The sequence below is a fragment of the Colletotrichum scovillei genome, assembly GCF_011075155.1.
Source record: "Colletotrichum scovillei strain TJNH1 chromosome Unknown Contig00003, whole genome shotgun sequence".
NCBI classification, from domain to species: domain Eukaryota; kingdom Fungi; phylum Ascomycota; class Sordariomycetes; order Glomerellales; family Glomerellaceae; genus Colletotrichum; species Colletotrichum scovillei.
In genome coordinates this window covers 3,877,897-3,896,656 of record NW_023336261.1, presented here as the reverse complement: position 1 = coordinate 3,896,656, position 18,760 = coordinate 3,877,897, and the positions used below count along the sequence as shown (strand labels likewise).

The 18,760-nt window shown below is 54.9% G+C and overlaps 6 protein-coding genes across 6 annotated transcripts; 2 read left to right on the top strand and 4 right to left on the bottom strand.

Moving 5' to 3' along the window:
* The first annotated feature begins 1,520 nt into the window (after window positions 1-1,520).
* Window positions 1,521-4,548, top strand: HER10_EVM0004972 (catalase). The gene is made up of 6 exons (XM_035474598.1): window positions 1,521-2,739; window positions 2,846-3,136; window positions 3,193-3,195; window positions 3,252-3,908; window positions 3,980-4,290; window positions 4,376-4,548. The coding sequence occupies exons 1-6, from the start codon at window positions 2,512-2,514 to the stop codon at window positions 4,404-4,406; spliced, it is 1,521 nt and encodes a 506-aa protein (XP_035335988.1). The 5' UTR covers window positions 1,521-2,511; the 3' UTR covers window positions 4,407-4,548.
* Window positions 4,549-4,733: 185 nt separating this feature from the next.
* On the bottom strand, window positions 4,734-5,847 carry HER10_EVM0007832 (uncharacterized protein). The gene is made up of 2 exons (XM_035477375.1): window positions 5,240-5,847; window positions 4,734-5,055 (listed from the first exon to the last, which is right to left on the bottom strand). The coding sequence occupies exons 1-2, from the start codon at window positions 5,245-5,247 to the stop codon at window positions 4,809-4,811; spliced, it is 255 nt and encodes an 84-aa protein (XP_035336252.1). The 5' UTR covers window positions 5,248-5,847; the 3' UTR covers window positions 4,734-4,808.
* A 2,765-nt stretch (window positions 5,848-8,612) lies between these two features.
* On the top strand, window positions 8,613-10,362 carry HER10_EVM0011621 (major facilitator superfamily transporter; the record flags this gene model as incomplete). Its single annotated transcript, XM_035481049.1, has 2 exons — window positions 8,613-9,152; window positions 9,262-10,362. The coding sequence occupies exons 1-2, from the start codon at window positions 8,754-8,756 to the stop codon at window positions 10,360-10,362; spliced, it is 1,500 nt and encodes a 499-aa protein (XP_035336596.1). The 5' UTR covers window positions 8,613-8,753.
* A 288-nt stretch (window positions 10,363-10,650) lies between these two features.
* On the bottom strand, window positions 10,651-12,397 carry HER10_EVM0012723 (uncharacterized protein). The gene is made up of 3 exons (XM_035482111.1): window positions 12,046-12,397; window positions 11,806-11,971; window positions 10,651-11,698 (listed from the first exon to the last, which is right to left on the bottom strand). The coding sequence occupies exons 1-3, from the start codon at window positions 12,102-12,104 to the stop codon at window positions 10,829-10,831; spliced, it is 1,095 nt and encodes a 364-aa protein (XP_035336694.1). The 5' UTR covers window positions 12,105-12,397; the 3' UTR covers window positions 10,651-10,828.
* A 765-nt stretch (window positions 12,398-13,162) lies between these two features.
* On the bottom strand, window positions 13,163-15,884 carry HER10_EVM0011284 (isochorismatase hydrolase; the record flags this gene model as incomplete). The annotated part of the gene is made up of 3 exons (XM_035480720.1): window positions 13,163-13,289; window positions 13,457-13,576; window positions 15,529-15,884. The coding sequence occupies 3 exons, from the start codon at window positions 15,882-15,884 to the stop codon at window positions 13,163-13,165; spliced, it is 603 nt and encodes a 200-aa protein (XP_035336559.1).
* A 1,066-nt stretch (window positions 15,885-16,950) lies between these two features.
* Window positions 16,951-18,316, bottom strand: HER10_EVM0012933 (uncharacterized protein; the record flags this gene model as incomplete). The annotated part of the gene is made up of 2 exons (XM_035482308.1): window positions 17,972-18,316; window positions 16,951-17,906 (listed from the first exon to the last, which is right to left on the bottom strand). The coding sequence occupies exons 1-2, from the start codon at window positions 18,207-18,209 to the stop codon at window positions 16,951-16,953; spliced, it is 1,194 nt and encodes a 397-aa protein (XP_035336712.1). The 5' UTR covers window positions 18,210-18,316.
* Window positions 18,317-18,760: the final 444 nt, after the last annotated feature.

Genomic DNA, 18,760 nt, shown 5'->3' with positions numbered 1-18,760 from the left:
CAACCTAGATCATTCACAGTACGTATTGTGTAACTAGCCGCAGTTTCTGGTGACATCAAACGACGTGATACTGGCGATTGACACCTGAATATGTCACTTGTGAGCTAATTAAGCACTAGCCAATGACATGATATTTGTCGCTCATTTCTGCGGTCCTTTTGCACCCTGACACCGCAGTGGGTGCGCTCGGAACGGCTCCGGAACACGTTCCGCAGTGACTACATTCTCTCTCGAGTCTTGCTCGAGAGGAACTGCGTTTTGCTTGTCTCTATGTTACTCTCAGGTAAATTGAAGAAAAACTCAAGACCTTTTCTCGAGCGAGTGGAGCACATCCCGGAACATGCCTCCTCCCGAGTCCTTGCTATCGGCTCATTCCGATGGCGCCATACTCCTGTTCGCTACCAGTTACGCAATGCGACGCTTCCCAGTCATCAACTTCTGGTCAGAATAGAGCAGAGTCTCTTCAAGTTACTGGACTAGTGCAAATTCTGTTAAGCAGATAGAAAACATCCTTTCTCAGTGCTCAAATGCGGAAAGCCGGACACCTCCGGGCTATCGCCGAGATGCGAGGTCTGGCATCTCGGCGTTCTCGGCGCTTGAGAAATGCAGAGCCCGCGGCGGCGGCCCCCGGAAACGCTACCGACGGCGAGCGGTTCACCACCCGAGTCAACGTGCCAGCCTGCCGCTGCTGCCAGGTACGCGCGCTGAAGCCATGTGACAGCGCGAGACACCAGCTTGACCCGGGCCTCGGCCATGCATGCCGTTAGTGAGGCGCAGAACCACTGCACCACAGCCTCTGGAGGTCTGGTAACGCGACTTTCCCGTGGCATATGTACATACCTACAAGTCCTCAATGCTGCGATCTCGGCGATAGACCTAAGTCTAATGTTCGCTCCACTCGGAGGAGCCCAGGGGAATGCCACCGCGAATGGGCTTCCGCCGGCATGAACTGCCTTTCTGGCCCCAACCAATGATGTCATTTCAGTTCAGCCGTGTTTCCTGAATTGGGAAAAATTCCATTCTCCCGATTTGGGCAAAAGACACGCGGTGAGTAGAGGGCGGGTCTGGGACCGGTGAAGCGGCGTTGCTGAGCCGTGTTGTGGTGTAGTGGCTGATGCTCAACTTTTGAACCCCGAGGCCGGGCTCTGAGAGTTCTCAGAGTTTGATGCTAGACGTTCATCCAAATCCCGACGGGTACCGGACACCCTTCGCATTCCGGCAGGCTTGCTCAGAGGTAAAGTCCAGCTACGGGTACTTGGGAGTGAAGAGCATGGCAGACCTGTCTGAATAAGTAGGAAACAGCATGAACGAGCTTCCGAGGGGCGCAACCCCCGGCGTTTTCTCAAAGCGATCAAAGGCTAGCCTAGCCGTTGAAGTGCATGTAAGTGGCCTGATGGACGCCGTCTTCACCCAGCATATCCCATGCCAGGCCCCATCCTTTTTGCTTGTCAGCGAGTTTTCTCCGCATCGCAGAAAGGCTGGAATCTGACTTGTCCCCCCTCGATGCCGACATTGACGGAATCTAAAGAGTCCCCCGCAACATCTGGGGAGGTAGAGCAAGAGACTGGGTCATGACTGATGTATCCCGGCAAAAGAGACCAGCTGGGCAGTGGTGGTGGAACCCCCGCCGTTGTCGGAGGGGCCAGGAGAGACAATGGACCAATCCGAGAGGCGGAAAACGCGAGTTATGTCTGGGAAAGTTGGCGGTGCTCAGTGTCGGAACGTCGAGTTCACGATAACGCTATTGAAGATTGAAGGTGTCCAACAACGTCACGCTATCCAAGTAGTTAGTACAACAGAGCCTCAAAGTAAGGGTCCAGAATTGGAGTTGCCTCTAGAGCAACACTAGAGACAGCAGATCTACCACTCAAAAAGCAGCAGCAAGATTGATCATTTTGGACCTTTACACCACCTCAGCAACGAGAGGTGGAGAAAACAAGGGGCGACTGAAGGACGCTAGGAAACCGCAAAATGGAGCTTCTCTGTGGACCTCGGCCAACCCAAGCTTGCATTCGTCTGTCTTCCAATTGGCCGTGTGTCCCACCAAAGCTTCAGAAATCATCGAGGAAAGCCACCCTTGCCCGGGCGACTTACGTCGTGCCCTGGGGTTTCTGCTTCGTAACTTGAACGCCCTGAGTGGGAGGACAGAGCTCATGGGGCTCCAGAAGCCGAGGAAACTGGGGCGAACAGGAGGAAGAAGGAGAGAAAGAGAGAGAGAGAGAAGGAGAGGGAGGGGCCGAGGTGTAAGGAGGGTCCCCTCCCACTTATGTTATCGTCCTATTTCTTTTCTGTCTGCCATGGGGCTTTAGATTATTTATGTTTTCGTCTTCCCTCCATTGGATCGCCTCCCCGGAGACCCTCTTTGATCTGTTCTTTTCTTGATCTGACTTACCATCTGCCGCTCCCGTTTGTTGGTGTCTGACAGTAGCAAGCATCCCACGCCATTTCCCCCGAAGCGCAATACACATCTCCCATCTCCGAATCGACGAGAAACGAGAAACCGCTGACAAGATGGGTTCCGAGGACGAGAAGCCTTCTACCTACCGGTATAACGAGAAGCCGACTTACACCACCTCCAATGGCGCCCCCGTCGAGAACCCCCAGGCGTGGCAGCGCATCGGTCCCCAGGGCCCTCTGCTGCTCCAGGACTTCCACCTGATTGACCTGCTGGCCCACTTTGATCGCGAGCGCATTCCCGAGCGTGTCGTCCACGCCAAGGGCGCCGGTGCTTACGGCGAGGTTCGTGAGACGATTCCTTTTGGTTGTGTTATGTTGGAACGGGCGTGGAGCTTGGTGAATTTTGAGAGGATTACGCTGACCAGCGTTCGCGTGCGCGGCTTCACAGTTCGAGGTCACCCATGACATTAGCGATATCTCCTCCATCGACATGCTCAACCAGGTCGGCAAGAAGACCAAGGCTCTTGTCCGTTTCTCGACTGTTGGTGGCGAGAAGGGCTCTGCCGATTCCGCTCGTGATCCCAGAGGTTTCTCTGTCAAGTTCTACACCGAGGAGGGAAACTGGGACTGGGTTTACAACAACACGCCCATTTTCTTCATCCGCGACCCTGTCAAGTTCCCTCCCTTCATTCACACCCAGAAGCGTCACCCGCAGACTAACCTGAAGGATGCTACGATGGTAAGTGTTGAAACCCCCAGAATTCTCATGAGATGGCTTGAGCTAACTTGAACCAGATGGTAAGCGTCAAGATGCAGAAACTCATCACAGATCTCACTCTAACTCAATCTCCCAGTTTGACTACTGGACCAAGAACCAAGAGTGTATCCACCAGCTGATGCACCTGTTCTCCGACCGCGGCACCCCTTACTCTTACAGACACATGAACGGCTACTCGGGTCACACCCACAAGTGGACCAAGCCCGATGGCTCCTTCGTCTACGTCCAGATCCACCTCAAGACGGACCAGGGCAACAAGACCTTCACCAACGAGGAGGCCGGCAAGATGGCGTCCGAGAACCCGGACTGGCACACTCAGGACCTCTTCGAGGCCATCCAGCGCGGCGAGCACCCCAGCTGGACCGTCTACGTCCAGACCCTGACCCCGGAGCAGGCCGAAAAGTTCAAGTGGAACGTCTTTGACCTGACCAAGGTCTGGCCGCAGAGCGAGGTGCCGCTGCGCCAGTTCGGCAAGCTCACCCTCAACCAGAACCCCGAGAACTACTTTGCCGAGATCGAGCAGGCCGCCTTCTCCCCCTCCCACCTGGTCCCCGGCGTCGAGCCCACCGCCGACCCCGTCCTGCAGTCCCGCCTCTTCTCCTACCCGGATACCCACCGCCACCGTCTCGGCGTGAACTACCAGCAGATCCCCGTCAACAAGCCCCTGAATGCCTTCAACCCCCTCCAGAGAGACGGCGCCATGGCCGTCAACGGCAACTACGGCGCGAACCCTGTACGTCACCCCTCAAGCCCCGATCTGCGCACTATACGCATGGTGAGAATGACCGAACTAACTCTTCCCAGAACTACTCCTCAACCTTCCGCCCCCTCGAGTACAAGCCCGTCAAGGCCGTCAACACCCCGCACGAGCAGTGGGCCGGCGCCGTCGTCACGGACCTCTTCGGCCCCGTCAAGCCCGAGGACTACGAGCAGGCCCTCGGCCTCTGGAAGGTCCTCGGCCGCCAGGAGGGCCAGCAGAAGAACTTTGTCAGCAATGTCTCTGGCGCCCTCGCCGGCGCTCACCCCGAGGTCCGCTCGCGCGCGTACGAGATGTTCTCGCGGGTTACCCCCGAGCTCGGCGCCGCTATCATGAAGGAGACGGAGAAGATTGCCGAGTACGTTGTTTTCTTTTTTCCTTCTCGGGGACTGAGAGCCTTGATGATGATACTGTGGATGAGTATACTGACCATTTCTCTCTAGGCCTACCAAGGATGTTCGCTCCAAGTTGTAAAAACATAGACGGGAAAGTTTGATGAGGAAGCATCCGGGTTTGCGTTGAAGAAGTGCGTTCCAAGATCTCGATGTAATACCGGAGCCGGAAGCGTCGACGCTGCACGAGGCGTGCCAACACGAATTCAGTTCAAGGAGAGAAGAACAGGAGATTGTCGAGATACCATGTCAGGATACTGATGAGACAGACAGCTCAGAGTATCCAAAAGCAGAAGAAAAAAAAACTCGTAATTTGTTCAAAAAAAAACAGTTGAAAATCGTACAAAAAAGTGACACTGTCACGGGCATGAAATTCGATGCCCTGGTATATGTTTGCGCCTGAAACCACCGCCTATTCAATCACTCCTTCGTTACGAGCCACCCCTCTGATATCGAACTCTCGTGAATTTCCAACGAGGGTAGTTCAGATCTTGGTCGGTCTACGATACACCCTCCCATCTCGAAACGATATTCGGTCTATACGGAAAGCGGGAAAAACGACGCGCGGAACGTCCACTACTTTGACCATGGTCCGGATGTGTACCTCTGTGGAAACGACACTCCAAAGTGCCATGGACGTTGTGACGTTGCGGTCCGACTTAACAGCAGCAGCAACAGCACTCGCAGCATTCGTAGCAGCAAAGACCGGCGCAGAGACCGCAGCAGACAGCCTACGGAGAAGAGCGTTACACGTTAGCCATTTATGTGCTTCTCAGTGTGCGATCGAAAAGGAAAAAGAATCCCAATCGCGTTTTCCAGCGTTTTATTTCTGATTTCTCGAGTTCTACCAAAATCACAGACGGCGTAGGAATATCGAAGGAAGGGAGGGATTGGGTCGGATTTGTTTCAACTTACTCCGCCATCGCCGCCGCCTCGCAGGTTCGCTGATTGATCCATCGTCATCGGCTGATTCGGGCCCTAATAGAATTCGAAGTCTTCGGTTAGCTCGGGTTTTGGGAGAGGTCTTGTTCCTTTTGCGAGGTTTGGCTGATTCGAATCGATGCGACACCGACAATCACCAGAGAAGAGGGGAAGCCCAAAATCCAACATGGTAAGTATGGAGATGGCTGAAGGGGAGCGAACATACAGGTTGCTGAGAGCTGATCTTGTGCTCCGAGAGCACGGCTGGCGCAGGCTCTCTTGGCATCTGATTGTACTCGATCTGGGACGACATTGCTTCTGCGCGCGCGCGTGTGCGATTAAGGATTACAAAGGCGGAAATGTCGTGTGTACGTCTTCGACCGATAGACTTTGCAAAATTCTGGCGCGAGGTTCTATCCAAAGAAGAATCTCGTTTAACTCGTCCGTGGTTGACAGGAAACGAAGGTCTTGTTGTATGTAGTCTAAGTCGAGTTGACGTTGCCTTGTAGGTGTGTGCAAGAGACGGAAGCAAATCGCACCTTGAACCGAAGCCACAGCCAACGCGCAAAACAGGCGATTGACCGTTTTATTTAAAAAAGGGAACCAACAGAAAAAGAAAAAAAAAAAAGCGACAGGGCACGAGGAAGAAAGTTATCTAGGAACCCGAAGTTTGAGAGGGTGCGTGGCCCACGGTTTTGTCCGGGGGCCACCCCTTCACTTCGGGCTCTCTCTTCCTGCATGATGAAGAGAGGCAGACTTTGGAGGTTGAGGCCGCAGCTTGGCGCTCAGGTGCAAGGCAAAGGGGCGGGGACCAGATTGACGACCGTGGGCTGATAGGCCTTGGGTATCTCTTCCCTCTCATTCTGGTCTCCTTCTACATGGTCACATAGTAATACTCTCTACTCTACAGGTACATACCTTGCCTTGTCTACCTTATGTCCCCGCAGGTTGAGTTTCTGTGTAGACGAGGGAGGGGGGGCCCCTCTGTACCTACGACACCCGGTGTGTAAGAGTCACCTCGAACCGGCACATTGAGTGCGAGAGAGGTTGAGGGCAGTTACAAGGATGGATGAGGCTTAGATCAGGCGGTCCCTCCATCTTGAGGGGGGCTCATGGATGGGGACATCTTCGTTCGGTGTGTTTGGGGTTTTCCTCTCATTTCGACTGAAGGAAGGGTTCAGCTGCCGACCGATCTACGGGATACGTCTCTTCTTTTCTTGCAGTTCTCTCTCACTCTTTCTTGTCTTGGCCCTTCATTCGTTGGTGCGTTGTTCGAGGTGCTGGCAGCGTGATGCGAACTCGGGGTATCCTTTCCAGCAGACTGCGCTGAGACAGGGCTCGCGCCTGACCTTTTTGGCTGTGCTGTGCAACTGCGGTTGAAATGGTGTTGGGGTGTCCCGGGGAGGGGATCCTGGGATGGGGCCAAACGGGGGGTGGAATGACCTCAGTTTGGGGGACGAGATAATCTTCAAAGGGGATTGGAGGGAGGGTGAAAGGGATACCGAATGCGGCTTGCGTTGTTGGTAATGGAGAAGAAGAGTGGTTGAGGCGTCGTCGCACGGTGAAGTGGTATTAGGCAGGCAAGAAAATGGGAAAACTCTCTTTTGCTGACCTTGCATTTCGCGTTTGCGTTGCCTGCGAGTTGGGATGATCTTTTCGGTGTCAAGTCGTCGTCCTTTGGTTGAGAGTCTACGGAGTACTAATGCAATGCGATGTGCGGGTACTGTTGTTCTTCTGCTATGGATCCGAGTCCGTTCACCAACTAGTGTAAGGCTTACTAGTCTTTCGCATTTTCCTTCTTATTTCCTTTTGATTTTTTTTCTTTCCTCATATCCAGAGGCTGCTGCGCTGGCACACCGGGCTTCGGTGACATGCTACCTTACCTACCTGGACATGAAAAGATCCCGGAGGACCCGATCGCGCGGGATCGCGCAACGCTGACTCGTTCGCCAGTTGATGGGGGGGAGCTGCGGGACGGAGTGACGACTGCCATAGCTGGGGCGCCGAACCCGAGCGCGATCTGACGTGGTATCCGTATGTACGGGTTGGTTTGCCATTACTTTAGATAATGCAGGGTTACAGGGTCCATGGACTATTTTCGGGCCTCAGAAATATATACGCGGGAACCATGATCCCCCCCTCCTCAGGCTCTTCCTCCTCTGCCCAATCAACCTCGGCTCGAGCGGTTTCTTGTCCTACCCGTCACTTCAGAGGCCCAGACGAGCAGAACGATTCGGAGAGACATTCTGCTTCTGGCGTCGTAGCGAAGGATGTTTTGGGAACATTCTTGCCGCCGCCGGTGGGGAAAACGTGGGCAAGGGGGGATCATATACCGGGATTTAGGTGGAAGCCTAGAAAAGGGTTTGGTGGGATTCTGTGTCCCCAATTCGAAACGGTGACACTTTAGATGGAGACTCCAATGGGAGAGGTGCAAGGCGTAGCGTGCAGTACGTCTGAGGGTTGGACTGAAGATGCAGCTTGTTTGGATGTTCACTGCCTGCTTGAGCTTCCGCGGCGAGCGTAGGGGGCTGTGTGACCGTACCTTATACCCGTATCAGGTACGAAAAAGGAGTTGCGGCGGTGGAGTTACAACACATATTTCCTTGGGCTGGGATTCATCGGCCTATTGTGCCGATAAATCTCCTTAGTCTGTGGTGAAGAGGACGGATATGTTTCCCGAGATATGCAGGGGATCGGGCAGACTTTGTTGAGGGGCATTCTACGCAAGGCTGACTGCAGAGTCCCTGGCCATCGGACCTTCAAGCGGGCAGAACGGGGCATGTCGAAGTGACGGCCGGGGCTCGGCGGGTTCGGAGCCGGTGCCGGTTAGCGGGTCTCACGGCGCCGGTGTGCCCGAAAACCGAAGGAGACGGGAGTGTCTCGGAAGGAGGCGAATCGCCAGATGGAACCTGAGGTGCCGCTGACATTGCAGGCTAAAAGATCTCCCGGGCCAGCGCTCGCGTATCATCATTCTAACGGCAGCACCTCGAGAATACTTCCTAAATCAGTGAGATCAGTAATGATTTAGCAAAATTGACAACCCCCCTTGTCTCGAAGAACAAGAGCGGTCGGGTCAATAAGCAAAGGGAAATCGCGAGTAGAGGGCAGATCGAGCAGTGACGATCAATTCAACCATTGTAATTCAAATATTGGTGCATACAACTCATAGCCAAAGCCTACAATTGAAACCCTGATTCTCTGTCGCGGATCGGCGTACGCCTTCTAGAACCAACATTTGTAGATTTAGCCCAGCCGCCCGTCATCCCTTGTCAGCGAGTCAATCGGAGGGCGTAGAGTGGGTTCCCCGCCGAGACGACCTTAGTCTCCCCGCCCCGCCCCCGGCCGATCAACAACTTCAAGCTTAAAAGGTGCCGGCAGTAAGCTTTACTCCCAACAGCCTACTACGTCTCTCTTCTCATTTTCTTGTCTGGGGATTGGTAAGGGAACAACTGGGGATCATCCATTCCTTGTTTTCTGAGATACGCGGTGCAGCGAAAAGTCGCCAACCATGTCTACCTCGCAAACGGAGCTCCAATACCTCACCCCGCACACCGGGGCCACGGTCCCGATCCCGGAATCCTCAAAAGCGGCAGCCTCAACGACGACCCGCGACCGGTACACCACCGCCGCAACAGGATCCGGCACCAGCAGAAGAAGCAGCGGCGATGAGAACGGCGTCGCCGCCGATGGTGTCCTCCATGACGCCCACAGCGCGAGCCAGGAGTTCTCCTCCCTCCCGCCCGTCGACGGCGGAAAACAGGCCTGGCTCTTCTTAGCCGCCTGCTTCGCCGTCGAGATGCTCGTCTGGGGGTTTCCCTTTGCCTTTGGCGTTTTTCAGAATTACTACTCCACGAACCCGCCGTTCGCTGGGCAGCCTAATATCGCCGTCATCGGTACCTGTGCCATGGTAACCCCCCCCCCCTCCCCTTCACTTACTCTTCTCGCCGACACTCTCCACACCTCAAAACTCTTGAGCAAGGAGACACACAACCCGGACCAAACTGACATCTCCAAAGGGAATAATGTACCTAGGCGGACCCATCCAAACCGCCCTCCTCCGCCTCTACCCCCGCCAAACCCGCTACGCCCCCATCGCAGGCCTCCTCATCATGTGCGTCGCCCTCGCAACCTCCTCCTTCTCCACCACGGTACCCCACCTCGTCGTAACCCAGGGCATCCTCTACGCCATCGGCGGCGGCATCACGTACATGCCCTGCATAGTCTACATCGACCAGTGGTTCGTCCGCCGCAAGGGCTTCGCCTACGGCATAATGTGGTCCGGCACCGGCCTCGCCGGCGTCCTGCTCCCCCTGCTGATGGAATACCTCCTCGGCACTCTGGGTTTCCGCACAACCCTCCGCCTCTGGTCCGGTTTACTCTTCGCCCTCACCGCGCCGCTGGCCTTCTTCATCAAGCCGCGCGTGCCGGTGTCTTCAACGACAACGACGACGTCGTCTTCAACGGACGCAACCCACGCGCGCCCGTTCAACAACATGCGCTTCCTCCTCTCCCGACCCTTCCTCCTACACCAGGCCGCCAACACAATCGAGGCCCTGGGCTTCTTCCTACCGGGGATCTACCTCCCCTCCTACGCCCAATCCACCCTCGGCGCGTCCCCCTACGCGGCAGCCCTCACCATTCTCCTCATCAACGTCGCCTCCGTCGTCGGCTGCGTGGCGATGGGGACCCTAGTCGACCGCTGGTCCGCGCCGTCGTGCCTGGCCCTCGCCAGCGCCGGCGCCACCGTCGGCACGTTTCTGTTGTGGGGCCTCTCGCTGAACCTGGGGGTGCTGTACCTCTTCTGCGTCGTCTACGGCCTCTTCGCGGGCGCGTATACGTCCGCCTGGCCGGGGATCATGAAGACGGTGACGGAGCACGAGAGGGAGCGCGGGAGGGGCGTTGATCCGATCATGGTGTTCGGCATGTTGGCGGCCGGGCGCGGGGTCGGGAACGTGATTTCGGGACCGTTGAGCGGGGTGTTGGTGCAGGGGAAGCCGTGGGCTGGGGAGGCTGGGTTTGGGTACGGGAGCGGGTATGGGACGTTGATTGTGTTTACGGGGGTGACTGCTTTCGTAGGGGGTGCTACGTTTGTGTGTAAGAGGCTTGGGTGGTTGTGAGGTGGTCATCGAGGTTGGGGGAAATCAAGTAGCTGGGTAGAAGATGATGGATCCAACATTTGTGTTTGTCGGTAGCCAGTGGTGTCTTCAACTTGCAAAATGAAGAGGTCACCGTGAAAGGTGAAAGGAATAACTTGTAGATCTAGCCTTATTGCGATCTCGCATGCGATTCCCGAGGCTGCGGCCTCTAAGGTATGATACAACAGCCAACTCATATCCTTCTTGAGCGGCCCCCTTGCCCCTTTCCCCATTTTATTTTCCGTAGCGGTAAAGTAACCACCTTTTTATCCCCGAGTCTCTTGATTCTTGATCCTGTAATGCGATAGATGCTTTTTCAGTAAAACAATGACCACCAACCCTGATTTTCCGTGTATCAAAGACGCCTTAGATAAAATGATAAAATGGCACAAATGCGATTCTTCAGAAACCAGTAACAAAAAGAAGATGCCCCTCTCAAGAACCGCTCTCACGGGTAAACAGAGTCACCGCGAGCAAGCAGCGGCCGCTGATCCCACTGATCCTCGTCAATGCTCTCATCATCACCCTCCTCTTCGTCGTCGCTCGCGAACTCGTCGGTGCGGTACATGAAGTACTGCGCAAAGATGCCCATATCAAGCAACAACGTCCCCAGACTGCCCGCCAACCAGCTCAGGTTGACAAGCATATACCGGCCGTAAATAGCGCTCGCCTCGCCCGGCGCGCACACGTCATGCTTGCAACGCGGGTCATAGGCAAAGATGCTCAGCACGTACGTCAGGTTGCCGAGGCACGCGAAGAGGAAGAAGAGCATGCTCACGCCCTCGGTGGACTTGCGGCGGTAGTTGAGGAGCAGCTGGGGCAGGCGGGAGCCGAGGTAGAAGACGGCGCAGAGCCAGCCAAAGACCTGGCCGAGGGTGTTGAAGGTCAGGGTGGTGTCGTCGTCGTCGTTGGGCTGGTGGTGGTTGCCCGGTTCCTCGGCGTGCGGGGAGTACTTGCGGCTCAGGAACCAGCCGACGACGCCGGCGGCGCAGACCATGAGGACGGCGGTGGTGTTCCAGGCGACGGCCTGGAGAGCGGTGGAGGGTCGCGGGGGAGGGGCCGGGGCGGCGCTGCCGGCGACACCGCTTTCGGGGCGCATGGGTACGGCGGGGGAGAGGTTGGACCAGTCTGAGCCGCGGCGCTCGCGTTCGACGATGGGGTTGGGGAGGAGGCCGGTGCGCTCGTTCGGTTCGCCGGTGCGGTTGCGCGGCTTCGGGGCCGGGGGCACGACCTCGTCTTTCCAGGTGAAGCCCCTGTAGTAGAAGCACTGGGCCAGGAGGACCATATCGGCAATGGTGTAGTAGATGGCGAGGATGATCTAAGGGGGTAGGAGTCATAGCGTCAGCCGGGGTTCTTGCGTAGTGGTGAAGGTAGGCTGGAGCAGGGACGTTGGGCAAGGGGTTCTCTCTGGTGTAGGTGACTCACCATGGTAGGGAGGACGCCCTGGAGGACGGCGCCCAGGATGTTGAAGACATCGCCGGCGAGCCAGACGATGATGAACTGCAGAGAGAGACCGTCTGCGCTGCCGCGGCGGAAGTTCTCGAGGATCTGGGGGGAGAAGACGACGACCCAGCAGGCGATTGAGATGGAGCTATGCGCATTGAGTGAGCCATTGAGGAATGCAATTAATGGATTTGGAGACGGGGTTGCAAAGGTCATGCTTACCCGCAAATGCCAGATATGGCCTCGACGTCGAGGTTGAGTGGTGCGGTAGGGGGCGCCATGATGCGATTTCGGAGGGGGGGTGGGAAATGCGACGACCAGAGAGGATTAACGAAAGGGGAGGGAGGAGTAGGTATCGGTGGATGCAAGCTATACGAGTTGGAGAGAGATTTTCTAGAAGAAAGAAAGATTAAACGACTAGATGGAGATGAATTCTACAAACAAAATGCCAGGTGAGCGCTCATCCAAGACGCACCGGCAACAATGGGTTCGGGGCAAGGAAAAAAATGGAGGAGAAGTTCTGTCCTCCGAAATCTGACGATGAAAGTAGGAAAGACTTTTTTTTCCGTATGCGTGCCACCTGGAATGAGAGACATCTGCATTCGCGAAAGTCACCACCACCTAATTTGCAGGGCCCTTTTTTTTTTTTCGTCGGTCGCCGCTCGCGCCATCCGAGTCCACGTGCGCTGGCAAGTTTTCTCTCAGCTGGGATTTAGCGACTGGCCACGACGTCACTGACCAAGCCGGAAGAGGGAATCCAAAATGCGGGGGAATCGAGCGCTAACCATGCGCTGAAACGCCCACTTTTTTTCATCGGCAGGTACCTTACGTGCTTACCTAGCTGGCCGTCCTTGGTGTTGCTCAAGCTGTCCGGGTGTGCATTTCAGCTTCGCCTAACTTTCAGGCAGGCCTTCTTCGCACTTTACACCACGTGTACCTAATGTTAAGGGAGTGCCGTCAGCTGAGGCGTCTTACGTTCCCTCCTCATTGCCGAATCTTAACCAGATTTCCTCACAGTGGAAGCTTACCTGGAGTACCTATATCGAAAGACCGTAACTTGATTCGGAGGATTAGTTTCAACCCCGGCGCAAGCTCGGATTTGGACTCGTCTCCACTGGACGGAAGGTCAAAGACAGGCATCTCGTTACCTAATCAGAGGTACGAACCTCCACCATCTCGTTGCTGACCAATTTGGCTGTCGCTGTCTGCACCTTTTCCACCTCAAAACTTGCACGATCACTGGGTACCTACGAGAATGGTGTCTGAATGCAGTCGTTTTGCTAGCTCATCACTGCATATCTTATCACACCCAACCCATGTATTAGGCTATGCGGCTACCTCAGGCCTTGGACTCACTCTCACGAACCCAGTCTCCAACCGTCGTCACATTCTCCACAATCAACGGCCAGATGAGGTTCGTCGCAGCATCCTTCACCTCAGTGCTGAACCCAGCAGTCGCGTCGGATCTGTGTACCTTTTGTCAGCAAAAGAAGAATACTTACACACACAGCAACGCCATGGAGCACTCACAAAAGGGTAACATGGAAGCCACTGCACATCCGTCGAAGCACGCATCGTCAGTCCATATCCTCTCTTCAGATCCCATGTTTTCTTGTGACCGTTATTTACTTACAGCTCTCTCGCGTCCCGCGCCGTGGATTCGAGGCAGGTGTTGGCAATCATGCCCGCCATAACGAGGTGCGTAACACCCCTCTGTCGCAACTGATAGTTCAAATCGGTATTGGCAAATCCGCTGTACCACATCAACACTCGATAAGTCAAACCCCCCACTTCCCGGCACCCCCCTGTTTCTGGCACCCACAAAAACGCGAAAATCCACCACAACGCAATGCCCACCCCCAACCTCCTTTTATCACAACATTTTCAATTCGAGTCCAAATGGGCTCATTTTTTGCACATACCTTCTTCTATATCTAATGCCTCAATATACCGAAGATCAGCTTCGTCAGGCTCTCGAGGACATCTCAAACGGCAAGAGTCAAAAGAGAGCCTCATTGGAGTATGGGATACCACGATCAACCCTCCAACTACGTCTCCAAGGTGGTCAGACTAGGAAAGTGGCTTTTGCTGACTGGCAGAGGCTGTCTCTGACCAGGAGAGTAAGCTGGCACAATGGGTTCGCATTCAGGCTTCGCTGGGCCTCGCACCAACGCACCAACAGGTGAAGGAATTCGCAGAGCGAGTTCTGGCTGCTGCTGGGGATACCAAACCATTAGAAAAGGCTGGATCTATGCCTTCGTGAGAAGGAACCCTATCATTAAGGTTCAGAGAAGTCGTTCCATCGATTCTAGACGCGTTAATGGGGCATCTACTGAGGTCATTAGGAACTGGTTTAAGTTCCTTGCTATCCCTGAGATCAAGGACATCAAACCAGCCAACAGATATAATATGGATGAGACTGGCATCCTCGAGGGTCAGGAGCTAATGGGTTAGTGCTGGGCATGGCTGAGACGACGTCTGTTCGCAAGAAACAACCTGGGTCGAGGGCATGGGTCTCTATCATTGAGTGTATCTCAGCCTTGGGTAGGGCACTTCGTCCTCTTATCATTTTCAAGGAAGACGGTCCAACAACAGTGGTTTCCATTACATCTGGTTCCATACGATGGGTGGAGTTTACAGCAACAGATAATGGCTGGACTACAGACTTAACTGCCATTGAATGGTTAGAGAAGGTGTTTATCCCACAGACTATGCCCGAGGCTGAGGGCGAGGCTCGACTGTTGATTGTGGATGGGCATGGGAGTCATACGACGACAGACTTCATGTGGAATTGCTATATTAACAATATCCATTTACTGTTCTTACCACCACACTCTCATGTCCTCCAGCCACTTGACCAGTCTGTCTTCAGCCCTGTTAAGTCAGCCTATCGGAAGGAGCTCGGTTACTTGTCTCAATGGAACGACTCTACCATTATAGTAAAAGGAACTTCCTGGACTGTTACCAGAAGGCTCGACTTGCTGGTCTATCAGTCTCGAACATCAGAAGTGGGAAGTGGACTGGTCTACACCCTGTAGCGATGGTTAAGCCCCTGATGAACCCTATGGTATTACCTGAGCCTCTGCTAAGCCCACCACACCCAAACCAACCAGTCGGGGCAAAAGCGATGCCATAATGGTCAACAAACTACCCTGTTGAGCCATGGGATTCTGCTTCCTCTGCAGTGGTCTGGTCGACACCCAGGAAGCTGGCAGAGCTCAGCGGTCAACTGCACTTATACACCCAACTCGACAATGATACCAGCACTCAACGGCTGCTGTTCAGGAAGGTGAAAAAAGGCTTCACAGAGCAGGCCTGGCAACTGGCAGCTGCCCAGCAGCAGCTGGCTCACCTGAGGGCTCAAGTTACCAACGCTGCAGTTAGGAAGAGGAAGACTGTTCAGATCGATCCCAACACGAAGTTTGCGAACATCAGGGATATCCATCGGGCTCAAATCGAAGCGGGTGAAAAGGAGGTTATTACGGCTGAATCCAGCGACTCTGAATGCCCTAGTGAGGCTGGCAGTTGTATTGTAGTGGGTGTGGTTGAGGATCAATAGTTAATAGTAATGAGGAGGTTGGGTTGTGATCCCATCGTTTTTGTGGGTGCCAGAAACAGGGGGGTGCCAGGAAGTGGGGGGTTTGACTTACCTTGAATCTCTCCCTGGACCAAGGTCCCCAAAACCCCTCGCAAGTTGCAGCTCACCTGTTATTCCAATGCCGACTCGCAACAACGTCCCCGTTCCCCACCACATCCGGCTCAAGCCCCTCCAAGATCTCCGCGCCCCAGCTGCCCTCCGCGATGCCCTTGGCCGCCGCCAGACCTTTATGCGACGGCGTGAGGTGCGTCCACCCGGCATAGTTTCCCTCCTTCCACGTCTTGTGCAGGGCGTAAAAGATGGGAATCTTCTGCTTGCGCGCCGCGGCGACGAGGGTGCGCAGGTTGTCGTTTGTGCCCGTCGCCTCGAGTGATTCTTTTACGGACGGGTATATTTTGCCCTCGTGGTGGAGGAATTCGTTGTAGGGGTCCACGAGGACGATTGCTGTGGTGGGGGGAGCCATGGTGGTGATGTTATTTGGGATGGATACTTCAGTTTGGGGATTTTGGAAACCTGAATCTAGACTCCTGTGGAATTCAAGAGCATGCTCCAACTTCAAGCATCAGATAAAAACTAATGAGACTCTTTATATGAGATGAGGAAGCAAGAGGGTGGTGACCACCATCCAGCTGCGTCGAACGACGGATGACAAATTTCAGGCTTGGAGTAGGCGCACGGACGCTGGCACAGTGACACACTACAGCCAACAAAACTCCCGCCGATTAGATGAACGTCCCGAGCAGGACCCGTTTAACATCCGCAGTACACCTGCCTCACCCTACGTGAATCGCATTTTCTTATCCCTTCACCCCTCACTCTGACCACGGCAATACGTATACGTGGACGGATCATGCCCAAGAATCGTCTCACACAGGGGTCGTCACAATCACGCTTGCCGCGGGGTAGCAAACTTGGATGACCAATCTCGCAAGACCAAAGCGGGTTCGATCACAACAAACTCCTATCTTGTCTGGACCAGGACCGGGAACGGACTCTCGGTCGGATAGAATACGGCGTGATGCTGCAGGTTGATCCATGGTTCGGGGGTGGGATGAAGAACAAATGGCGTTGACGTAGGAGAGCCCACTCCCCATATTCCTTGGCTTTGTGAAATTGGTCAGCAAAGTGGTGTTGGTATCAGGGGCGGTTTCGGCGTACGCAGCTTCGGCCGGAAACCCCTCGACACAGTGTGCAAGGCACCTCCCAAAGTGCCATCAATGTCATTGCAGGTTCTTTTTTGACTTGCCAGGACTCAACTTCTCGCGTAGGAATCTAGGGCGCGCTCGACATGAACGGTCAAGATCGGTCCCCAAAGTCCCCCATCCACAACCCAGAATCAGGAGCAGACCAACATGGTGGAAATGGTCTGCTTAATTACGAGTTATGAGACACTCCCATATCCATACCCGTACCCATTCTTGGTCTTAACGCCCCAGATATCTGCACACAGGTTTTGATTACAAATTTCGATGACGCATGTCAACCACACGAAAGCATCACACGAACCCCCACGCTTCCCGCCCTACCTCCTACGATATCAACGCCGAAAGCTTCCGCTTCCACTCCTCCAGCGCCCGCTCGCTCTCAACCAGCCTCTCCCGACTCGCCTCCAGCTCGGCGCGCAACGTCCTGTTCTCCGCCCTCAACCCATCCGCCTCGGCAACAGCCTTCTCCCCCAGCGCAGCCTGCGCCCTAAGCTGCTCCATCTCCGACGCCGAGACGCGGCCCACGTCCGCCGCCCGCCTGGCCACCGCGAGCTCGCTGTTGCGCAGGTGTAGCTCCCGCTGCATCTGCGCGACCTGGCCCTCGACGTCGCCGACCTTGTGCCGGAGCTCGTGGGCCGTCTCGAGCTCGGCGTAGAGGAGCCGCAGCGCGGCGTCGACGTCTGTTGGGAGGGTCGTGTAGCGGGATTTGCGCGCCGCTGGTGCCCGTGCTGTGGATGAGCTGGCACGGGGCGGATCCTCCCGTGAGGTTGTTGCTGATGTTGTCGGCGGAGGTAGGGGGGTGATTCCGGTGCGAGTGGTGCTTGATGAAGGGGCTGCGGCTGTTTCCTCCCTCGCAGCGGAATGAGATGCTTTGGCGGTACGAGTCCTCCTGGCGGACGTACTGGGCGTGTCTTTAGACGCCTCGGTTGTCCTATTTGTCTCTTGATTCTGGTGAACTTGGCGAGAATTTGATAGATCTTGCCGACCCGTGTCCATAGTTGAGGGTGTAGCTCCCGTTGCCTCAGCTGTTTCCGAATGGGCCGATGGTAATGAAGAAGCAGCCAAAGGCCGCATCTCCGGCATCAAGAAAGGGGGATCTTTGTGCCAGTTCCGGTGCACGCACACTTCGCAAAAGAAGCAACTATTGCCCTCAACGACAGAGTAAGTGCTCTCCTCGGGCCTGCAAGACTCGTGATACGACCTCTTGCAAGTGATGCAGTACGTGAGACCCTTGGTCTGCCGGCAAATGAAGCAAAATTCATCGTGCTGTGCCCCGGCTTCTTTTTACCCGATGTCATTGTTAGTAGGTAGACTATCAAGGCTCTGGTGCATTTCAACTTCTTACCTTTCCAAGCTTTGTATCGTTCCAGAGCAGCAGGGATAGGAAGCGCTCGTGGGTCAACTGAGCTTTCAGGTTCATGTGCTTGTCGTTCTTTTGGTTGTTGATCGAGTTCGTCCGACTCTTTTCTGGCAGTGTTGGGGTTCACGGAATCGCCACGCGCACCGCGAGACCTCCCGCGACGAGTTGGCTGTGCTGAACGTAGACGTTTCCTCGGCGGCCCCCTGCTTTCGTCACTGTCCATGACTTCGCTAGTTATGTATCCGGATGTGCTGTAGGAGAAAGCAGTATAAGATCCTCTTTGTGGACAGGTGAACTTGTACAGCCACTTCTGGGATATTTGAGAGCGTATGCTAGAACCTGTAGAGGGAAAAGGAATGTGGCTGGGCACTTGGCAGTTTGGTGGTGAGATTGTGCAATGAACGATCGTGCTGACTAATGACGCTGGCGCCGCTACCCCCTGAGCACCAATGCCTTGTGGCCAGCAGACACAATCAAGGATTGAACAAGTGGTAAAGAAACCAAGATAGACGCTGTTACCTGAATAAGTTTCGTCTACAGCCAGGCCAACTCGATTGACACAGTGTTGAAACTCTGGGAAGAGGGGTGCTTTTAGAACTCGAGTACATGTTGTAGCAATCGCGCTATTTGTGACCCAAATTTGTCATCGAAATGCCAGGCAGATTGCTCAAAGGGGAAAGGAATCCCGCAGTCGGCGTGGGTTTCTGCTGACCAATTTGGGCCACAGGAGCGGGTGTTAGTTGCCGGTGAATTATCCTCGGTTCTGAGGGGGAA